General features: G+C 47.4%; 2 protein-coding genes across 5 annotated transcripts in view; both read right to left on the bottom strand.

Annotated features, from left to right (window-relative positions):
• Positions 1-8,838: 8,838 nt before the first annotated feature.
• Positions 8,839-14,174, bottom strand: KRBOX1 (KRAB box domain containing 1). 4 transcript variants are annotated; one of them, XM_054729817.1, is made up of 5 exons: positions 14,085-14,174; positions 12,397-12,478; positions 10,414-10,540; positions 9,782-9,889; positions 8,839-9,105 (listed from the first exon to the last, which is right to left on the bottom strand). In XM_054729817.1, the coding sequence occupies exons 2-5, from the start codon at positions 12,427-12,429 to the stop codon at positions 8,993-8,995; spliced, it is 381 nt and encodes a 126-aa protein (XP_054585792.1). In that variant the 5' UTR covers positions 12,430-12,478; positions 14,085-14,174; the 3' UTR covers positions 8,839-8,992. The 4 variants fall into 4 exon arrangements, with proteins under 4 accessions (XP_054585792.1, XP_008152769.1, XP_054585793.1 ...); XM_008154547.3 differs by having other exon boundaries at positions 9,782-9,886; XM_054729818.1 differs by lacking the exon at positions 14,085-14,174 and adding an exon at positions 13,891-13,940.
• A 68-nt stretch (positions 14,175-14,242) lies between these two features.
• ZNF662 (zinc finger protein 662) overlaps positions 14,243-20,872 on the bottom strand; it is a 31,972-nt gene continuing 25,342 nt past the window's right edge. Inside the window, exons 4-5 of the mRNA XM_054708134.1 lie at positions 20,740-20,853; positions 14,243-16,876 (exon numbers count right to left, since the gene is read on the bottom strand). Of these exons, the coding sequence (XP_054564109.1) occupies positions 15,843-16,876; positions 20,740-20,853 (1,148 nt within the window). The 3' untranslated portion in view covers positions 14,243-15,842. The remainder of the gene's footprint in view (positions 16,877-20,739; positions 20,854-20,872) is intronic.

The following is a 20,872-nucleotide window of genomic DNA, read 5'->3' as shown; positions in this document are numbered from 1 at the left end:
CCTCTGCTCCCAGCCAGCCCTGTGCTCACCGGGCTCGCATACGCAGCAGGAGCTGCAGGTGAGGCGGGTGACCACGCAGAGAGGGTATCCGATTCCTTCAGGCTCAGCCTGGATTGCCAGTTCGGATTCCAAAACTGGTTTCACTTCTTGAGGGACTCAAATGCCAGCGTTAGAGCCCAGGGGCTGCAGCTGAGTGGGGGCTGCCTTCCCACCCAGCACGGAGGCCCAGGGAACAAAGACTGGGCCAACCTCTCCACACACTGGGCATTTCCTGCCTGGTGGAGAGAGAGATTTAAAGGAGCAAGAACACGGTTTTAGAATAGGAACTGTGCACCGGATCCACACTTACCGAAGAGTCCCAGAGCACCCCCTGGACTGCATGAAATGCGTGGGGACTTCCATAGTGTCTGCTTGACTGTTTGCTTTCGGTCCTGACCGAAGGAAACCCTATTTTTGTGGGACCTTGGTGAAACCCTCATTCTTCTTCTAGCACCTTTGGGGGCACCGAGTGTTTTCACCTCTGTGATCCCATTTGCTCCTTGTAACAACCGATTTTATAGACGAGGAGTCTGAGATTCAGAACACTAGAGGGCTTGCTCAGAGCCACACAGCAGCCTAGTCCAGCACAAACCTCATTCTGACTCAGTCCCTCTGCCTTCTCCCCATCACTCCAAGCTGCACCCAATGCCTCAGGCATGTGAAGAGGCCACTGTGTCTGTGAGGGGACCTGCACACTGACGGGGCGAGGAGAGGAAGAACTGGGGGACCTAGGCTCCAGGCCAGAGTGACCTTCAGGTCACATTATTTCACCTGGACTCCTTCACCTGGAGACTGACTCCCCTCTGAGCTTACCCTCCAGCAATTTTAGCTCTTGGTTCTTTCGAGGAGAACTGACCCATGTGTGGGCTCTCCTGGGACCCCCTTTCCCCCTCATGGTGCCTGCCTGATGACATGCTGACGGCACAGAACGCAGACAGGGGATGTGCCTCCCACACCCATGCTCCAGGCCCTTGCGGGTGGCCAGCTGCGGTAAAATCTCTGATGAAGAGGCTGAAGCAACTTGTTCCCTCGAGCTTGTCTGACTTCCACTTAGCAGGGCACTCAGAAACCCATTTCCATGGGTAGTCAGAAGCTGGCCACGCGCCACTGAAAACAGCCCAAGTGGGAAGACCACAGCAGGGAGACGATTATAAAAACCCTGGTACTGAGCATCAGAAGGATGGTTATTAGAAATGTGGGCGTGGAAACACGCTTTGATAAAAAGTGAAGTAAGCCGAAACCGGTTTGGCTCGGTGGATAGAGGATCCATCTGCTGACTGAAAGGTCCCAGGTTCGATTCCGGTCAAGGGCATGTGCATTGGTTGCGGGCACGTCCCCGGTGGGGGGTGTGCAGGAGGCAGCTGGTCGATGTTTCTCTCTCATCGATGTTTCTAGCTCTCTATCCCTCTCTCTTCCTCTCTGTAAAAAATCAATAAAAATATATATTTTTAAAGTGAAGTAAAATCAGGTTGTAAAACTGTATGTTTGGTATGATTTCAACTCTTTAAAATACTGCTGCTCAAAGAGTAGGAAATACATCACAGCGATAACCATGGTTACCTGAAGAAAGAAGTTGGCCGCAAGGCTGTCATTTATATATCCCCCAACAATCCGGAAGAAAACTTGTTTTTAATTTGTCAGTAAAAGTCTTCATGTATCAGTATTTTTAATCCAAGCTCGGAGTCTTTGGGACACATCAAGTCTCCCTCCGTTATTGTAAGGAAAGATGGTGAGTGCCGCAATCTAGCTTTAGAAATATACACACCAAGCCTTGGCACAGGCTCATAGCCCCTTCGGCATAATCAAAAATGCCCTCAGGCCCTAACCGGTGTGGCTCAGGTGGCTGAGTGTCATCCCATGCTCCGAGGGGTCACCGATTCCATTCCCTGTCAGGGCACATGCCCGGGTTGTGGGGCCCTATCCCCAGTAGGAGGCATGCAGGAGGCAGCGGATCAAGGTCTCTCTCTCTCTCTCTCTCTCTCTCTCTCTCTCTCCCTCTCTTCCTCTCCCTCTCCCTCTCTCTCCCATTCCTCTCTCTAAAATCAGCAAAAACATTTTTTTAAATGCCCTCAGGTCTTGCAGCTCAGTGTTTGCCTTTGCAAAAAGACATTTAAGGATTCCAGACTTTTAGCTTTACATTCTGAGGCTTTCCCATCTTATGTACCTTGGATCCATAAAATGATGGTGTTAAGGAATTACTGGATAAAGGCTTCCATATTCAAACAAGTTGGGGAAGTTTTAATGAGCTTAAGGAGTTTTCTCTATGGAAGGATTCCCCACGAGGGGATGTAGTATTTATTATTTCCCAGATGAATTTCCCCCCAAACCTTCCATTTCAGAACTTGTGATCACCGGGTGGCAGCTCTACTGGTGCAGGGATTACCGGGGAGGTGCGGTTTTGAACCCCAGCCTTCTAGCCCTGTGGTTCTCAGTCCTGGCTGCACACTGGGATCACCTGGGAGCCTTAGAAAAATACCTTGATCCGGATCCCACCCTGGATTTGGTCTGGGGAGCAGACAGAATCAGAGCTGGAACTCCTTCTTCCTCACACCATCTAAGCTGTCCATGCTAAGAAGAGCCACCACCAGGGTTGGAGTTCAACTTCTTCATTATTCACACATCATCCATTTTTGGAGTGAAATGGAGTCTCAATGAACATCTGGTCCAATCTCCCATTTTACAGAGGAGGATTCCCAGCCTCCTGCCTCTTCCTTTGCTGGGTCCAGCCAGTGTCTGGCTGCCCCGGGGCCCCAGGCTTCTGGACCACAGGACCCTCCCTTCCTTCAGAGGGAGGAGCAAAGGAAGCCTTCAGACCTCAAGGCCATTTTGCTGCCAGAGGTTGCCCGTTGGGCCCCTATCTCTGGCAAGTGGACCCTGAAACAGGGACATCCTGACAAGTCCGCCTCCTAACACAACCCCAGAACTGAGGCTGAGAAGCCAGGAGGGGCTGGCTCAGGGGAACAGGAAGGCTCACGGCAGTGGAGCAAACATATCCATCCCCCCTTCGGCTGCCAGAGCAGAAGGCAGGCACCTTCTCCCCTCCCTGCACTCTACCCCCACCGCAGGGCACCTGACAGGCTCTGCCACAGACACCGTTAAAGCTCAGAGACTCCTGCACACCAGGAAGGGCCGTCTGAGTGATGGCCTTGGCCTCCACTCTCGACTGGCAACACTCTTGCCCCTGAGCAGGGAATTTTGTAGGAAAAATCTCTACACTTGTGTCACATTCTGTTTCTTCAATCACTCCCCCTTTTCAACTTTAATTTCTCTTTGGCTGCTTTGAGAAGAAAACTTAGGAGGATTGGGGACAAGGTGTTACTCGGAGGTGGGTAAGGGGGAGATGGAACATTCACACACACACACACACACACACACACACACACACACACACACACACACACGAGTGCGCGCAGCCTCATAAGCACCCTTCCTGAGCCCCCAGCTCCTGTTGACCATTTCTGGGCCTCCGGTGCCAACACTGCCAGGACACCCTTGCACAGGGAGCTGTTCTCCCAGAGACCCTCCCTCCCACGTGGAATCCCTAAAGCCCTTCTAAAATCCAGGCCCGCCGAGACCGGTTTGGCTCAGTGGATAGAGCGTTGGCCTGTGGACTGAAGGGTCCCGGGTTCGATTCCGGTCAAGGGCATGTACCTTGGTTGTGGGCACATCCCCAGTAGGGGGTGTGCAGGAGGCGGCTGATAGATGTTTCTCTCTCATCGATGTTTCTAACTTTCTATCCCTCTCTCTTCCTCACCGTAATAAATCAATAAAATATATTTTTAAAAAATAAAATAAATAAAAAATAAATAAAAAATAAAATGCAGGCCCACAGCTACACTCCCTGAGAAGTATCTCCTGAGCTCCAGTGTGCCCTCTGAGCATGGGCCTGGGGGAGGGTCATAGAAGCAGCCAGGAGAGCCATCCCAGGAACTGAAACCCCACGGGGCAGGGCAGTGGACTGTGGGAGCCTGTGGGTGGAACCTGCAGGTAGCTTCTACCTGGAACCGAGCTAATCAGCAGCCACCCAGGGGAAGCCCCTTTCCCAAAGCCGCAGGGGGGCTGCAGCTAAGCTGCCTCGGTCATGTTCTCAGAGGGTCTGGCCATCTTTTCTGCTTGCTGGTGTCTGTGAGCTCTGTCAATGGAAGAGGGGCTTTCCCATGGTCCCCAGCCTCATGAATGACATCCCAGACTGGCCAGCGCTCCCACACCTGTTCTGTGGTCCTGGGAGGTGGAGAGGGGTGGGAGCCAGGCATTGGAACCTTCCCAGGGCCAATGTGATACTATGGTAATAAACGTAAGGCAATACTTTTTAATATTCAAATGTGGCTAAGCTATAGACTATAAAATATAAAATTCACATGCATTTTCCAGTGGAATAAAGCGACGTTAAGGGGTCTCACACGTCTGAGGCTGCCATGGGTGCCTGCCAGAACCTTCTCCTCTCCCGGCCTGTGGACTGGATGGAGTTTGCGCAGAGATGAGAGGAGGTTGTGGAATGTGCGGGTCCACAATGAAAGCCCAGAATCACGGTCCTCCCCACCAAGGGAAGCAGCAAAGCTGAGTGCCCCCGTCCTAGGTGCAGAAATGAAAGGCGCCACTGCCCCCATGGAACCTTCGGGGAACAATTCAAGCCCGGAGGTCGCAGGTTGTGCAGGTTCCCCATGCCCACAGGGGTGCGCGCTGCATGTGGCCACCTGTGTGGGAGTCCACCCCACCGTCCCACCGCGCTCCCCCTCCTGCGATTCCTACCATGTCCCCCACGATGGCTGGACCCACTCCTCGGTGCTCAGTCGGCTCACCAGCTCATCCTGCCACCCCGGCCGCCCTGGCACAGTGGCTTGCGAGGCTTCCCTGGATGTGAGTTTCCAGGACCAAAGGTCCACAGCTTCCCAGCAGACAACTCCTGGGTGTGCGATGTGCGCTGGGATGCTCGCCGTGGAGTTGAGAGAGGAGGTCTGGGCAAATGCACGTGGGATCTGCGGGTCTGCGGGAGCTCTCCCGCAGCCTCGAGCCTCCGCGATCAGCGAGGAACGTTTGCAGAGTTTGCAAAGTCCCTTCGGCAAGTCCTGGCCCAGCCTCTCCACTTCCCCGAAAGCGCGGAAGGGGGAGCTCCTTTCACAATAAAAGCCCTGCCTGGGGCAGCTGCAGCGCCTAAAGCAGGGGGCCCAGGTGCTAGGAAGGAACTGTCCCGCCCTCCGAGAGCTGATAAGCCAGGGCAGGAGGCAGGGGGCATAGCGCAGGGCCTGGGCGCATTGCCCAGATCCCGCCTCCAAGGTGTGCAGATGCACTGCAAGCCGGCAATCTGGAGGAACCTGCTGGGCATCGCCAAAACCATGGTTCTCCTCTCCCCTGGGAACCCTGGGAAAGAGAAGCCCCTTTTACTGGCATCTCATAGCCCCTTTAGGGCAATGGAGTAAATGACTGATAGCGACCCCTCCCAGATAGCATCCTCCTCCATAGAGCTGCGCCTGTGCTCTGAATCAACAGGTCTACCCGCGGAACTTTGTTGTGCACTTTTTCATTTGCTGTCCCCCTGCTTCCTTGCTCTCCATGCATGCAATCCAGGGAACGCTTGCCACCCACCCTGTTTGGTATTGAATGTCAATAACAAGCAAGAGGTACCACCGTGTTGGAAAACACTCTGGCTATCTACTCGAGTTAAATATACACATGCTGTGACCCAGCAAACCAGACGTGTCCCCAACAGAACTGCCTACAGATGTGCACCAAAAGCCAGGTAACAAGAATGCTCATGGCAGCACTATTCTCAGTGATCCCAAACTGGAAACAATCCAAGTATTCAAGAGATATGAGTGAACACGTCAACCAAAAGACATGTAAAAGGGTATGCATAGTAACTTTTTTCACAATAGCCCCAAATCTGAAATCACCCAAATGTCCATCAGCCAGTAGTATATCCAGTCAATGGAATAGCAAACAGCAATTTGAAAAGGTCTCTGCTATATGCAACAACATGAATAAATCTCACAGACAACATGTGCTGGACGCATCTAAATATAAAAGTATACATACTGCCCTAACCGGTTTGGCTCAGTGGATAGAGCGTCGGCCTGAGGACTGAAGGGTCCCAGGTTCGATTCCCGTCAAGGGCATGTACCTTGGTTGTGGGCACATCCCCAGTAGGAGGTGTGCAGGAGGCAGCTGATCGATGTTTCTCTCTCATCGATGTTTCTAACTCTCTAGCCCTCTCCCTTCCTCTCTGTAAAAAATTAATAAAATATATATTTTTAAAAAACTATACATACTGTCCTAGCTGACATGGCTCAGTGGTTAGTGTTGCAGGTTCGATTCCCAGTCAAGGGCACATACCTGGGTTGCAGATTCGATCCCCAGCCCTGGTCTGGGCGTGTGCAGGAGCCAACCAATTGAGGCAACCAATCGATGTGTCTCTCTCACATGATGTTTCTCTCTCTTTCTCTCCCTCCCTCCCTTCCACTCTCTCTAAAAATCAAGGGGAAATGTCCTTGGGTTCAAGTATTAACAACAATAAGTATACATACTAAATTATTTCCTTTGTATGCAGAACAGATAACCCTAACCTATAGTGTGGAATAGAAATGGTTAACCCTGAGAAGAGGCTGGCTGGTAGGAAGCAGTGGGAAGCCTCCCGTGCTGTCTAGATCTGGGCAGTGGGCACAATACCTCCCACTGAAGACTAACTTGCTATTCACAAGCTTGCTTATTCTCACTTATCAATATATTGTGACCATTTCCATGTCAACAAAAGTAACTCTCTTTCATGAGTTTTAAGTCGCTATCGCCTCATTTTATTAAACACCCTTTTAGGAATCTTGTCTCCCTAAGTTGGTTATAAACAGTGCAAGGGCAGGGCTCCATCTTACAGATCACATGGAGAAAGAGAAGTTGGGACCTGTGGAAATAGTCAGACCTGGGTTTAAAATGGAATCTCGCCACTTCGGGCTGTATAACCAGACCAAAAAATGTACCCATCCAGCCTGTTTCCTCATCAACAAAATGGGAATAATGCCTACCTCGTGAAATTTGTTAGAAATTTTTAAATAGACAATGAATGCAAGGAGCTTAACACCTCACAGGTGCTCATCAAATGGTAGCTCTTCTCTTCCACCCTCACCAAGGGCTTGCTCACAGAGTCCTCGAGAAGGCTATGTGCTGGGGGGTGGGAGCAGCCAGGAAGAGGTCAATGAGGGGGAAAGGAGACATATGTAATACTTTAAATAATAAAGAATTTAAATTAAAACATAATAATGAAAACAAAGCGGGGGGGAGCGGGGGGGAGAAAAAGCTATTATGATCCCTTACCTTGTTCCTGTACCCAAGCAGCAGTCTCGAGGATGGATAAAGGGCTGCATCAGTTCAACATGCTTCCCAATGCCAATCACTTCTTCTCAAGGTCAGCCGACACTCTTTAGCTGACTGCATCATTTAAGATCTGAAGATGAATTCTGAGGACTCAGGTGATGCGTATCTTGAATGGCTCTCCCAGTCATGGACAGTGATCTCCTTAGAGGAAATGCACTGAGCTTCACGGCTGGCAGGCAGGATCTGCCCCATCCAGGCTGGTCCCAGATCAAGGGTATACAAGAGAAATGTTTTAAGTAATGCAGATTTGAAGAAGTAAATAGCACCACCGTGTGGTCAACTTTCCATGTGGAAGCTGTTCTAGGCCTTGATTCGGTCTTGAGTTTTTCCTACCTACTAATGTCCCAGCTTCACAAGGGTGGAGACAGAACTCAGAATTATCCTATGACCCAGCAAGTACAGGGTGGGGCAAAAGTAGGTTTACAGTTGTTCATATGGAAAATAATCCAGTAATTAATAACTAATAATACAAAAAAAAAAAAATGAACTGTTTCGCGTACTCACAACTACAAACCTACTTTTGCCCCACCCTGTATATATCTAGAGTATGTACCCACAAGAAATGAAAACATGTCTGCATTAAAAACTGTACACTAATGATCATATCCTATATAATAAAAGGGTAATACGCAAACCGACCGAATGGCGGAACAACCTGTTGCTATGATGTGCACTGACCACCAGGGGGCAGACGCTCAGCGCAGGAGCTGCCCCCTGGTGGTCAGTGCGCTTCCACAGGAGGAGTGCTGCTCAGCCAGAAGTCTGGCTCATGGCTGGCGAGCGCAGTGGTGGTGGTGGAAGCCTCTCCCGCCTCCGCAGCAGCACTAAGGATGTCCGACTGAGGGGCCTAAGCCATCAGTCGGACATCCCTTGAGGGCTCCTGGACTGCGAGAGTGTGCAGGCCGGGCTTAGGAAACACTCCCCCCCCCCCAAGTGCACGAATTTCATGCACCAGGCCTCTAGTTATTCATAACGCCCAAACTGTGAAAACAACTCAAATGTCCATCAACTAATGAATGGATAAGCAAAATGTGATATTATCCATCTAATGGGTATTATTAACACATAAAATGAATGGAGCACAACATGTTACAAAATGAAAGAATCTTGAAAACCTGTTAAGTGAAAGCCAGCTGAACATGACCATGTATTGTATGATTCTATTAATATCAAATATCCACAACAAGCAAATCTATAGAAACAAAGTAAATAAGTGGCTGCCTAAAACTGAATGTGGGGGAAAGAGGGATGGTGACTGCTAATGGACACAGGGTTTCTTTTTTGAAAACAAAAATGTTCTAAAAGTAGATTGTAGTAATGCTAACATGAATCTGAATGTACTAAATACCGCTGAACTGTACATCTTGAATGGATGAACTGCATAGTTTGTGAGTTATACCTCAATAAAGCTGTTTTAAAAAGGACATGAAAGCAAGCTTTGTATATCAACATGAATAATTTTAATGAATGAAAAACATTAAATCTAGGAAATGCATGTGTCAGCAGAACAAGAAAATGCATACTTGACATCATTTCAGATGGCTCTTAAATCAACTCCTTACTCTGAAAAGTGGTATTTAAACGTAAGGAATTAAGCCTTTGTCCTGTCTTCCCAGAAGAGACGATTCTGAAGAATTTTTAATTTTATGGCATATGTCATCATTTTAGCTAAGTACATACATCTTCTTATTTTTGCACTGTATCCTAAAGGGAAGGAAAAATCAAAGTATATGTAAACTACCTTAAAGTATGTCAATATAAAAAATATAATTTTAATATATTATCATGAAAAGCAAAAATAAATTTTTCTATCTGTTCTGTTGGTAAGTGGACAAGATAATAATACTACGCTGAGTTTACCAATTTTGTAAAACTGGGGGAAACTGGAAAAAGGTGATCACACATAACCAGACAGGTATTTACTATTATTTTAAAAAAACATTTATTGTTGAAAGTATTACATAGGTCCCTTTTTCCCCCCATTGACACCCCCAGCCCGCCCCCGCCCCAGGCCTTCACCACCCTATTGTCTGTATCCATGGGTTATGCATACAAGCAGACAAGTATTTAGAAAAAAGTTTCTACACATCCCCAGGGATCAAAGCATCCCAGTGCGTGAAACACTCAAGCAGGGTGTTTACTACAGTGTAAAGCAAGCATGTCAAACTCGCAGCCAAGCGGGCCGCATGCCTCATTATACGAGTTTGACATGCTTGATATAAACGGATAGGAAGCAATGAATCACGGAGCAGTCAGAGTGTGAGCAAGGATCCCAATGCACTCCATGATGCTTTTCACAAAGAACACACATCGTTCATTTTGATGCAATAAAAGCAAAGGAAAAGACACCGCTGGCAAGGGCACCCCTTGCTTAACTCACCTGCAAGGTCTGCTCTCCAACTCAGGGCTCCCTGCGGCTCGATGAAACACGGCTCTTTCCCTTGTTCCAGCTGAGAGATCAGAGCTGGTTTGAAACTGGGTGATGCTGCTTGAAGGAAAGACGACACAAACTGAGCTGTAGCCAGAGGTGAGGAGAGCAATTCCTGGGTGGACTGAGCTAGAGGTACCCTAAACAGGGGTCCTGGGAAGAAGCCTCAGGATCATGCTCCCAAGGAAGCCTATAATACCCTGGGAGGCAAAATTCTATTTAAGGGGAAACGAAATTTCTTACCTTCTTTGCTAGGGGATGGAAAATTCTCACTGGGGGAAACAGACACATGGCTCCTAGGAGCAACTCCCACAGGGAGACTAAGGGGCTGAGTTCTCTCAAGATAATCTGGAAGTTCAATGCTAGGGTGAGGGTACCTCTCTAAGGCAGGGAGGGAGGATAGCTAGGGAGGGAGAGTAGCTTTTATGGTGGAAAAAGAAGGAAAGCCTTCTTGTAGGTCAAATAGACACCGGGGCTGTCTGTACCTGGCAACTCTTGACATTGGCATTTGGGGTCAGCTAATAAATATAAGAGAGCCCTTTCACTTCTGAGGGTCCAGGCAGAGACCCGCGGCAGAGCCTTACCTAGGAAGGCCACAGCCGCATAGTTCTCCAGCATCACATCCCTGTACAAGGCCCTCTGAGCAGGGACCAGGCTGGCCCATTCCTCCGCAGTGAAGTACACGGCCACATCCTCAAAAGTCAGCAGCTCCTGAAACAACAAGCTCCTACTCTTCCAGGCCTCAGGACTTTGTGATGGTCAACACTGTCCATGAGAGGCCTGGGAAGGGCACCTACAATGGTGTGTATTGAGTATTGGGTCCCTCATGTGCCTGGGGGGAAGGTGTGGGGAAAGAGGATGCAAATTAAAGGCAGCCAGGCAGCCAGAGTTCAGCATACTTTCCCAGTTAGAACCAAATACATGAGCTTCCAAATATAAGTCACCTCCAAACAGACTACTATATAGGAGGTGGGCTTGAGCCTGAGAGTGAAATTATGTACATAAAAGGAGGACATACATGGAACTGGATATGGCTGACACTTAGCTCTCAGCCCCTCCCCACTTTGTAATACAGTTGGGTGATTATTTGGGCTGCTCATTTTACTGTCATTTCCCAATTCTGCTTTCATCCCAGTTCTTCCCTCATTCTTGTCTCCTTGTCCACTACCCCAGGCACAGAGCTCTCCAATCTGTCAATGACTCCTCACCCCCATGCAGAGGTAGTGAGGTTAGAGATCCAATAAGAAAACACTGCTGCCGAAACCGGTTTGGCTCAGTGGATAGAGTGTCGGCCTGCGGACTGAAAGGTCCCAGGTTCGATTCCGGTCAAGGGCATGTACCTTGGTTTCGGGCACATCCCCAGTAGGGGTTGTGCAAGAGACAGCTGATCGATGTTTCTCTATCATCAATGTTTCTAACTCTCTATCCCTCTCTCTTCCTCTCTGTAAAAAATCAATAAAATATATTTAATGAAAAAAAAAAAGAAAGAAAGAAAACACTGCTTACTTGGAACAGGCTAGAGAAAAATCTGCTTATCAGAGGACACCACTAAGGGAGTGAAAAAGCAAGCCAAAGGCTGGGAGAAGATATTTCATAACAGATATATTGACAAAGGACTCATATCCATAATGCAGAACTACAACTAGGAGAAAAAAATGACACACGATGTATTAAAAAATGTCAGTTGTGATGGGGCATCGCCTTCCCCTGATCGCCAGGTTGCCTCCCGCCCCTGAGGGCTCCCGGACTGTGAGAGGGGGCAGGCTGGGCTGAGGGACACCCCCCCCCCACAATGCATGAATTTTTATGCACCGGGCCTCTAGTAATTATATAATGGAAAACTATTCAGCAATTAAAAAGGAGTGTTATGTGTAAAGTTCATAAACACATTGGTAAACAAAAAAAGGCAGATACAAAAGAATACATGTTGAATGATTCCATTTACATGAAGTTCAGGAACAAGTAAAATTAAACTATGGTGACAGAGGTCAGAATAACAGTAAACTTTGGGGTGGACTGCTTGGGATGGCAAATGATAGCGCTTGTGGTACTGATAATGTCCTATGTCTTAATATGAGTGATGGTCATACAAGTGTGTATATATATTTTTAAACATGTTTTCTTTTAACTGATTTTAGAGAGGGAGGAAGGGAAAGGGGGAGAGAGAGAGAGAAAGAAATATCGATTGGCTGCCTCCTGCACACTCCCTACTAGGGATGGAGCCTGCAACCCACCCTGACAAGGAATCAAACAGGCGATATTTTGGTTTACGGGACGACATTCAACCAACTGAGTCACACTGGCCAGGGCAGGTGTGTATATTTCTAAAAAGTGAGCTATTCAGTTCAGATTTGTATTGTAGATAAATAATACCTCAATGAGAAATTTATAGATTTTATATATACAAATGTATGTTGTATATGTATATGTATGCATGTATACTTACATATATACAACTTATATGGATGTATATTTATATGTGCATATATATAAGCATACATGCATATATAAATATATATGTATATACACATACGTATTCATGTAGAGACAGAGGAAACCCAGCTCACCTGGGGCCCAGCTGTTAAGGACATTGCTGTCATTATCTGACCTCTTTTATTCGGGTCTTGAGGAAAGGTTAAGTCTCAGGAGCTGAAGGTAAAGAAAGAAGCATTAGTCACAATAACTCTACTGACCCTAACGCCTGCACACAACATCTGATCCACCCTGTTTCGAGGCTGTATCAACTATTATGCATCAGTTATTGCCTTGTGTCAGTGACAATACACATCTCACAGTGGCCAGATCGCAGGCATGCTGCCAAACTCATGGAGGGTTTAAGTCCAAGGGTAACCAAAGCAGTGATTCAGATTGAGTAAATGGGGACCCCTTGTAGCTGTGTCCTCCAATTCTCTTAAGTCATGATGCTGTCATCATATCTTTGTAATAAATGTCCCTTGCAGTGGATACTTAGTAATACTGACACATTAAACAAAATAACCTAAGCAAAAAGGTCGGACCCACACTGTTGATCTAAAAGTAGAATGGCAGCACTGGCCACCCCACAAAACGTTCCCTTCCTTCTTCCCATGGGGAAAGCATAGCTATGGAGCTGAAGCATAAAAAAAAACCCAGCGGGGAACGGATCACAACCCAATACGCTCCACTAACGAACCACAACCCAACACACTGCACTAACAGGGCCAAAGGCTCAATCCCATGGATCACCAACCTCAACAGTTAGGTTAAGACAGTGGTCAGCAAACTCATTAGTCAACAGAGCCAAATATCAACAGGACAACGATTGAAATTTCTTTTGAGAGCCAAATTTTTTAAACTTAAACTTCTTCTAACGCCACTTCTTCAAAATAGACTCGCCCAGGCCGTGGTATTTTGTGGAAGAGCCACTCAAGGGGCCAAAGAGCCGCATGTGGCTCGCGAGCCGCAGTTTGCCGACCACGGGGTTAAGACAATGAGGAAACGTTAAATGGATGTAATGACAAGAGAAATAACGGATTATTTCTTGGCCCAGAAATCTTTCCCTATCTCCAATGCCGTACACAGGAAATTATATGCCAAACACTGGGCACACTGTACATTAGGTGCTTGATGGATGTGACTCGCCATGAGATTTTTGTGGGATTTTTTTTTTTTTGGATTAAACATTCAAATGGGCCAATCCAAATCCAGGACTCCACATTCTCCAATTTGTGAACTAAGTAGCCTCCATCCCTGAAGGGGGGGTGGGGGTGGGGAGAGGGGGAACCATTTCAGTACTTCCAAGACTTCGCCTGCTCTAGGGACACTAATAAGCTTTCAGATGGGGTTGACACCGGGCCAGGTGAGTAGATAAAAGTGCTCCCAGACCGACTTCCTGGGACCACCTGCAGAGGGAGAAAGACGTTAGGTGTACACAGGCCGAGGGGTGGGCTGGGGTCTCCGCAGCCGGGACCAGAGGGGCTGAAACGGCCGAGGGACCTATTCTCTGGGGACAGCGTGTCCTGGAGCTCAATGAAGACTTCTTAAGAACCTCAGTGTCAACGCCCCTCACATTTTATCAGTACCCCAAAAGAATAAACAGGCCGCTGGCTGTGCTGGGGACGAGAAACTAGGGGGTCGGAGACGAAGGCTAGCGCCCCCTCTCGACAGGATCGACCCGGGCCCGGTGGCGGGATGAGGACCCCGGTGGCAGCAGCCGCCGCTCTCGCCTCCCTGCAGGGCCTCCCCTTCCTGCTCGGGCCGAGTCAGACCCGCTCACCCTGGGCTCTGAGCGGCCTACGCCGAGTCCCAACGAACAGAGGCTTTGCACGCGGCCCCGCGGGTGCTCGCAAACCCAACGCTCTGCGTGAACAATGGCTGCGCCCCGGAAGTACTTCCTCACACGGACCCGCCGACCCAAACCGCCCTTGAGATTCCCTCTAGTAATTTTGGAGGACCCCACATCTCGGTGGTTCCTCCTAGTTCCGCGAGACAAGCCTTCGGAGACCGGAGGGCGGGCGAGATAAATCCCATCTCCTCCCCAGCCCCCGGGTTCCGAGCCCGGGTCCGGCTCCCCGCACCGCCGACCTCCTCCGGAAGGAGGCGGAGTCTGCGGCGGGAGCTAGAAGCGGAGCTTTCGTCCCCGTAGCTGCGGAGCCCGCCTAAGGAGTCCCTCCCCTTGGAGGCGGAAGCCACTTCCGGGAAGAGACAGGCCCAGCCCCCGCGGGACGTATTTTCCACCTGCGGGTGGGCCTTTCCCTGCGGGGCCTGGAAGAGCAATCTGGAGCCTGGAGGGGGATCTGAACTGGGCTGAGGGGCTACCCTGGACGGGGTGGAGGCCGCAGGGCAGAGGAGCCTCCGAAATGTTTGCTGAGTAAATGGAAGTCGAGGAACCGAGTGGCGATCTTATTCTATATCCAGAAGACCCCCAGGATGTCAGAAAGGCAGTGCTTTTTGGTCCTTCGTAGAGAGAGCCACCACGAATGAGGGAAGGTCAGGAGCAGGGAGAAGTGAGTCCAGGCCCCAGCTAGAAGCCTACCACACTGCCCCATGCATTTCTTTCTCAGCCTGTCCTGGCCGGTTCAGGGAACTTCACTTGTCCGCCACTGTTGATGTCCTCATTTGTTTAGTTCCTACCCGGCCACTGTGATGCCCCACATGGAGCTCAAAGTTACAGCTCTCTTTACCTCACATTCATGCTCAACCGTTGTTTTCCACAAAACAACCACTCTACCAAGAAGGCTGGGTCCAGAGGAAGCATCCTGACCTCAGCCATATCCTATTGAGACCAACACTTCCCCCGGGATCCACAAGGTCCTTGTGTGCAACTTAAGTCACATCTTTTCAAGGTTATTTTATCTCAAGTTCTGGATGGTATGCATAACCTGGGACCTTTATAGGAGCTCCTCTGATCACGCCCCAAAGACTTAAATATGGAAGAGCAGGGGGTTAGGATCTCATTTCCTACTAACAAGAAATTGCATCATCACAAGATACATTGTTGGTGGGGTAGGTATGCTAAGGCAAAATCAAAAGAAGCTATACCAGGGTGGTTTGCATAAATAATATTCATTTTAGAACAATGTAGTTTCAGGGGAAAAAAATCACTGCCCCTAACATAAAATAATACAATTTTAATACTGTCATTAGTGATACAGCTTCATTTCTCTGTTTTCTTGACTCTGCTCTCTTCCTTCTTGCCCTCACAGGCTAAGCAACCTTAAATGAGTTTTATAACCTTTCAACCTCAGATTTCTCATTTATAAAATGGGGATGAATATCTACCTTAATCAGATTGAGAAAAATTAGAGGATGTATGTATAGTGGTTAGCACAGAGTAAGTGCTCAACTAAATGTTGCCTAATATGAACATGGTTGAACAGGGGGACCAATCTTGCTAGAGTACAGGTTATCTGTTCAGGAGGAGAAAGGTAATACTGGCTATTAGAGCCATAGCAAATGTGAACAGTCATCTCATTTTGTCTCTGGGGTTCCTGTATCATGAATATCATAAACAAGTATCACCACTATGTATTCTCTAATGTTCCAGAAGGTGGGAGGTCTGACAGTTATAGGTTTTTTCTCTAGCATGGCACCTCTGGTGCTTAATCAAAACAGATTTCTGATTGAAGGCCTTCCCACAGTCATTACATTTATAGGGTCTTTCCCCAGTATGGATTCTCTGATGTCGGATAAGGTTTGCCTTGCAAATGAAGCTTTTCCCACAGTCAGTACATTCATGAGGCTTCTCTCCAGTGTGGATCTTCTGGTGCTGAGCACGATCTGAGTTCCACGTGAAGCCTTTCCCACAGTCCTTACATTCATAAGGCTTCTCCCCAGTGTGGATTCGCTGATGTCGAAGAAGGGCTGGGTTCCGAATAAAGCTTTTCCCACACTCCTTACATGTATATGGTTTCTCCCCGGTGTGGATTCGCTGATGCTGTAGAAGGCTTGCATTCTGACTAAAACCCTTCCCACATTCCTTACATTCAAAGGGTTTCTCTCCTGTGTGTATTATCTGGTGCCGAATCAGTTTTGACTTCCAAATGAAGGCTTTAGCACATTTTTGACATACATAGGGTTTTACACCTGTATGAATTATCTGATGTGCAATGCAATGTGATCTAAAACTGAAAGTCTTCCCACATTCCTTACATCCATAGACCTTCTCTCCATTGTGAATTCTCCGATGTTGATACAAGTCTTCAGTTTGATCAAAACACTTGCCACATTCTTCACAGATACAGAATACCTGCTCACTTAGAATTTTCTGATGTATAACCAGGTGGGTGTTAACATCAGTATTTTCTGAACTCTCTTCTACTGAGATCATTTCATCTTTGGCAATCACTTCCATGATATCATTTGTAATGTTCTCCACACTTCCCCCATTGGGGTAGTCACACCATCTTCCTAACCTGCATTTCTCCTCTTTACAGGTTTTTCCAAACCAGAATCTCCGGGACCCACACCACGGGGGTCCTCTTGATGGTACCATGTGGTCCTGTGGCTCCTCAAAAATTTCCTCCTTCAGAATAAAATCTTCTTTCTCATCACTCTTCAACACACCCTCTGAAAGAAGAAATCAGAGCTGCAAATGTCTTGATTACCCATGACAGAGTGCCTAAAGTCACCAATATATCCATTTCTCTTCAAGTGCCAGAGGCCTGACCTAGCAGAAATGACAAAACAGAGCTAACACACAGAAAGCCACCAAAATCAAAAGGCAACAACTAGACAGAGAGTTCCTCAGGGCTGTGAATCTCAGCACCAGACCCAAGCATGGGGGCAGTGGTGCTCTTGGGAAATAGTCCAATTGAATCTAAGGGGGAAAAATCAGAATTACTTCCAGGTGGTCTAGTTTATAAAATGAGAACAAGCCAGGATTCAGGGCAGAAGACCTGGTCAGAAATCAAGAATCCTTGTGGTATAGCTGCGGAACTTGAGCTCGTCACACATAGAGGGGAGCAGCAAGAAGAATCTCCCTCGTACTTGTTAACATTAAAAGGAAGTGGAGTCTTCTCATTCAATCCAATCACCAGGGCTTCCATGAAAAGTACTTCCCCAAACTACTTGAGGCAGAGCTGGGAAAAGACTGCCTCCTCTTTTTTTTCTCATAGGGTCTTATTCACACCTCTTTCACAGTATAATATTTTTCTATAAATATATATTTTATTGATTTTTTACAGAGAGGAAGGGAGAGGGATAGAGAGCTAGAAACATCAATGAGAGAGAAACATCGACCAGCTGCCTCCTGCACACCCCCCACCGGGGACGTGCCCGCAACCAAAGCACATGCCCTTGACCGGAATCGAACCTGGGACCCCTTAGTCCACAGACCGACGCTCTATCTACTGAGCCAAACCGGTTCCGGCAACACAGTATCATATTTTGCTATAAATATACATTTCCATATAATGTCCTACTATTAGATTGTGAGCCCTTCTGGAATAAGCACCAAATATTGTGTTGTTTTTTTTTTATCCTTGGCAACTAACACAATGAGTAAAATACAAATGTTTACTTTTAAAATGTTGGTTGACTGTAGGCCATCTATTCAGTTTGAGTCTATGACCCAAAATGCACCCAATTTAATTAATTGTGCCTGTTCAATTGAAGCTGGAAGCTTGGAGTTTGTTTTCTCTTGATTGAGTTATAGGTTTTTAGAGGATCTTTTATTTAGAAAATAAATGGTAAAATGGACTTTTAACATTTTACAACGGGAAATACAGAGGAAAGTATGTGACTAGGAGAAAAGTGCTCATTTCCTTCTCACTTACCAGTAAGTGGTTTCAGGTTCAATGGCTCGTCCTCCTGCTCAAGATGGGAAATCCAAGCAGGAAGGGACACCATGGCAGGAGGGAGCACTGTGTACAGTGTGTCTTAAGGGAACACTGTGTACAGTGTGAGCCTTCTGACTCTGTGGCAGGCCCCACTGCGTTAGGGAAACACTAAGCCCCAGATGAGCCTTCTGATGCAGGGAAGGGTAGCATACAACAAAAAAAGGAAAAGTAATGGATAGCCTGCCAAGGTATAGAGAAGGCTGGCTCAGTGGGAGGAGTGGAGCCCATTAGGAAGGAAGCAGAGATGAAAGTTGTAAGAAGAGAATGAAGGTGGGTGGAAAGACTGGCAACACAGATGACTTGAAACTTAAGAGGCATAAGAACATAAATAATAAGCCCTGGCTGGGTAGCTCAGTTGGTTAGAGCATCATCCTGATATGCCAAGGTTGCTGGTTCAATCCCCAGTCAGGGCACATTCAAGAATCAACCAATGAATGCATAAATAAGTGGAACAACAAATTGATGTTTCTCTCTTCCCTCTCTCCCTCTCTCTCTCTCTCCCTCCCTCCCTCCTTCCCTCCTCCCTCCCTTCCCCTCTCTCTAAAATAAAAAAAAATAAAAAATATATAAAGGATAGGAAATAGAGGTACATGAAATTGTTATTCCATCAGTTCCCCAAAATATGAAAACAAATCACTCACTTTAAAATGTCAAGAACAGGAAAGGATAAGGTCTCTTCAGTCTTTCACTTAGGAAAGATTCAGGATACGATGGACTTGCAAGGAGCTGTACCAGAGGCTATGTCAGGAAACCATGATCTCTTAGTTTCCTTCCTTCCTATCCATCTTTCTATTGTCATCTCTTCCACAAAGAATCGACAATGGGTCTCTCCATAACAAATGGCCTCACAGCCTCACTCAGCCATTTCCAGAGTCACTTCTTACTCTAATGATAGACAACGCTATACAAAAGTCCACTCTAATACACTATTCTTTGGGTTTAGCTAAGATCTGTCCCTTTGGAATGCCCATCTGAAGCCTCCAAAGAAACAAATCAACTCTACACCTTCCAAATGACAACCTTTTAATGCTGCTAAAGCCAGGGACTATGTGTTCCCTGAGTAGTCTCTTCTCTTCTCTTCTCTGAGACAAAAGTGGACTGTGAGTAGGAGCATGAGCTCCAGGGAGATCTGCTGCAGTTCAGGGAGCTAGGGTATGGCTTAAGGAATAACTTAGCTGTTGGCTTTCTGCCTAAATTCCCTTGGGTGGCAGGGAGAGTAAGCAATGAGATTCTGAGAATACAGAGGACCCTGTAGTTATCTCCCTACATCCATTCTATCTTTCCCCCATTATGGAGAAGCCATGCCCTTCCTGTGGAAGTGATCCCAACTCCAGCTCCTAGTGTAGGACTCTCACTAGTCTAAGCTAAGCAGGTTGTCCCACCTGACTCACTACATGAGATCAATTCAGGGACCACAGTCCAAGCCAAGTCAATTGGTGCACAGTATTTCCCTGGACAGTCATTGATTTAGAGCTGGCATAAGACTTAAGCTGGTTCATTGGAACAATACTCAAACTCTGATTAGCAATGGTTCAAGTCTGCAGAAGGCCTGCTTCACTTCCCTCTCAGGCATGAGTCACAACTACCAATCACCTTTACAATCATGAGAGGAGCCAGATTGTAGACAAGGCCAACATACAAAGAGATGGAAATGAGCAGAGATTGAAATTCTTATCAAATTACTTGCAGCCCTCTCTACCTATGGACTTCCCAGTTACATGAAATAATAAATTCCTCGGGAGAGATCAACCAAAGGACTTATATGCATGCATATAAGCCTAACCAATGGACACAGACAACAGGGGGGTGAGGGCATGAGTGGGGGGATAAGGGGGTATTGGGGGAATAAGGACACATATGTAACACCTTAATCAATAAAGAAATTTAAAAATAAATAAATTCCTCTTTACTGTTTAAGCCAGTTTGAAATGGGTTGTTACTTGTAATCAAGAGTTTCCAAACATGGAAAGACTGATAGATGCAGCAAGGAACTGTGAGAATGGAGAAATTGAGGGCAGAGTTTGAGTCCCACTGTGCCCACAAAAATGCCCCCGTGGGGAGAAGATAGAATGGGGCTAACGAGGCAATAAGGGGTCAGAGTTCTCACTGAGAAGTTAGGAGCAGGAAAGCCCTGTGTTGGGCCTAAACGAATGCCACGGCTTTCCCCACCAGAAATCCCTGAGGACTAGGAACTGTTCGGCTCAGGGTTATTGAAACTTCTTGATTTATCATGATAACGATGGCTGTGATGCCCCAAAGGGCAGTCAGAGTCTTCTGCTGGAGATTATAAGCAGGCCAGGAGGGTGGAAAGGCCACCTCAATCAGAGTAAACAGAAAAGTCGGGAGTAAAGGTAAGTGGCGGCCATGTACGAACATCAAAGATGGGGAAGAGAAAAAACATGTGAATGAAGATGGCACCCAGAGGAGCCAGGAGGAATAAAACAAGAAGATGGAAAACCATGGGAACACAGAGAACAAAAAGGAATCCCCCTGCTGTTCACGACACTAGGTTAAGAGAACACATAATTATTACAATGTAAAGATTGAGACAAGGGAACTGGTCAGGTGACTGACACGTGTGTCTCCACTCACCTGAGCACATGCCCTTTGAGCCCTCTCCATCCAGAGCTCCCTGGGGAGCCGAGCACCAGGGGGCTTCCCCTCGCTCCAGCTGGGAAATCAGAGCCGGTCTGGGAAATGGAAATGCTGCTTGAGGGGAAGGAAA

This window comes from Eptesicus fuscus, chromosome 18 (genome assembly GCF_027574615.1).
Source record: "Eptesicus fuscus isolate TK198812 chromosome 18, DD_ASM_mEF_20220401, whole genome shotgun sequence".
Lineage (NCBI taxonomy): Eukaryota > Metazoa > Chordata > Mammalia > Chiroptera > Vespertilionidae > Eptesicus > Eptesicus fuscus.
The sequence above is the reverse complement of the archived record's forward strand: the minus strand, read 5'-3'. Positions and strand labels throughout refer to the sequence as shown.

Excerpts from the sequence above, each read along its gene's own strand:
- KRBOX1 (XM_054729817.1), bottom strand. The coding sequence starts at position 12,429 with ATGACAGCAATGTCCTTAACAGCTGGGCCCCAG. Across the intron at positions 9,890-10,413 it reads TGCGGCTGTGGCCTTCCTAG|CAGCATCACCCAGTTTCAAA; the intron begins GTAAGGCTCTGC and ends CTTTCCTTCAAG. Across the intron at positions 9,106-9,781 it reads TTGGAGAGCAGACCTTGCAG|GATACAGTGCAAAAATAAGA; the intron begins GTGAGTTAAGCA and ends CCTTCCCTTTAG.